This window comes from Pygoscelis adeliae, unplaced genomic scaffold (assembly GCF_000699105.1).
Source record: "Pygoscelis adeliae isolate BGI_AS28 unplaced genomic scaffold, ASM69910v1 Scaffold105, whole genome shotgun sequence".
Taxonomy (NCBI): domain Eukaryota; kingdom Metazoa; phylum Chordata; class Aves; order Sphenisciformes; family Spheniscidae; genus Pygoscelis; species Pygoscelis adeliae.
This window is the reverse complement of record NW_008824807.1, coordinates 1,717,648-1,718,622: the sequence shown is the minus strand read 5'-3', so window position 1 is coordinate 1,718,622 and position 975 is coordinate 1,717,648. Positions and strand designations below refer to the sequence as shown.

Genomic DNA, 975 nt, shown 5'->3' with positions numbered 1-975 from the left:
TTTTTTTCCCCCATTTGTCTCCCCCATCCCACTGCGGGGGTGGGGAGCGAGTGAACAGCTGTGTGGTGTTTAGCTGCCTGCTGGGTTAAACCACAATGCTTGTATACCAGTATACTGAAGATAGAGATGATTCCTTCAATACCATTTTTCACTATTTTTGGTAAAACTCAGAATAAACAATTGCTCAAATCTTTTCAATGTTTGCACTTCAGCAAATTCAGTATGTGTAAGGAAATCCAATGAAGCCACAGGAATCTTGGATTTCTGTTCATTTTAAAAAAAAATGTTTCATATTCATTGTTTGTGTTTCTGTTCTCAAATACAAAGGCATATGATTGAGTAGAAAGGGGAGCCTATTTTTTTGTGCTGATTTTGCCATTGTAACGGGTATTCATGTTGCAATTTCTCATTCAGTGAACTATGTTAGTTTTGTAAACTTTTTTCTTTTTTTTGCTCATTTTAATCAGAAGGCAGCCTCTCAATAGGATAGCCCTCAGGAGATATCTGCATCCATAGCAAAATCTGTCAGCTAAAACAGGTCAGAGTGTAGAAGTAGGGTCAAAATAAAGGGGGAGACTTATATATGTATCCTGATTTCAATAATTAAAAATTTGATGGTGTCTTTTGTTCATATTGCTTTAGGCCTTCCAGAGACAAGTGCATGAATGTCTGACTCAGCTGGAACTGATCAATAAACAGTATCGCCGCCTGGCCCGAGAGAACCGCACTGACTCTGACTGCACCCTCAAGCAGATGGTTCATGAGGGGAACCAGAGATGGGACAACTTACAAAAGCGAGTTACCTCCATCCTGCGCAGGCTAAAAGTATTTTTGCAGTTTTAAGCCCTTCAGTTTCACTACTATACTTATGAATCGGGGGTACTCCAAAAGCTTCCAGTTTAATGCATTTGCACAGTGTTTTTGAGGGGATTTCTGCCTTTGGAAGAGGGAGGGAACTTATTGGTTCACTTTGTC

General features: G+C 39.9%; 1 protein-coding gene across 1 annotated transcript in view; it reads left to right on the top strand.

Annotated features, from left to right (window-relative positions):
- SYNE1 (spectrin repeat containing, nuclear envelope 1) overlaps positions 1 to 975 on the top strand; it is a 258,380-nt gene that overhangs the window by 235,508 nt on the left and 21,897 nt on the right. Inside the window, 1 exon segment of the mRNA XM_009324159.1 lies at positions 643 to 825. Coding sequence (XP_009322434.1) covers positions 643 to 825 — 183 coding nt within the window.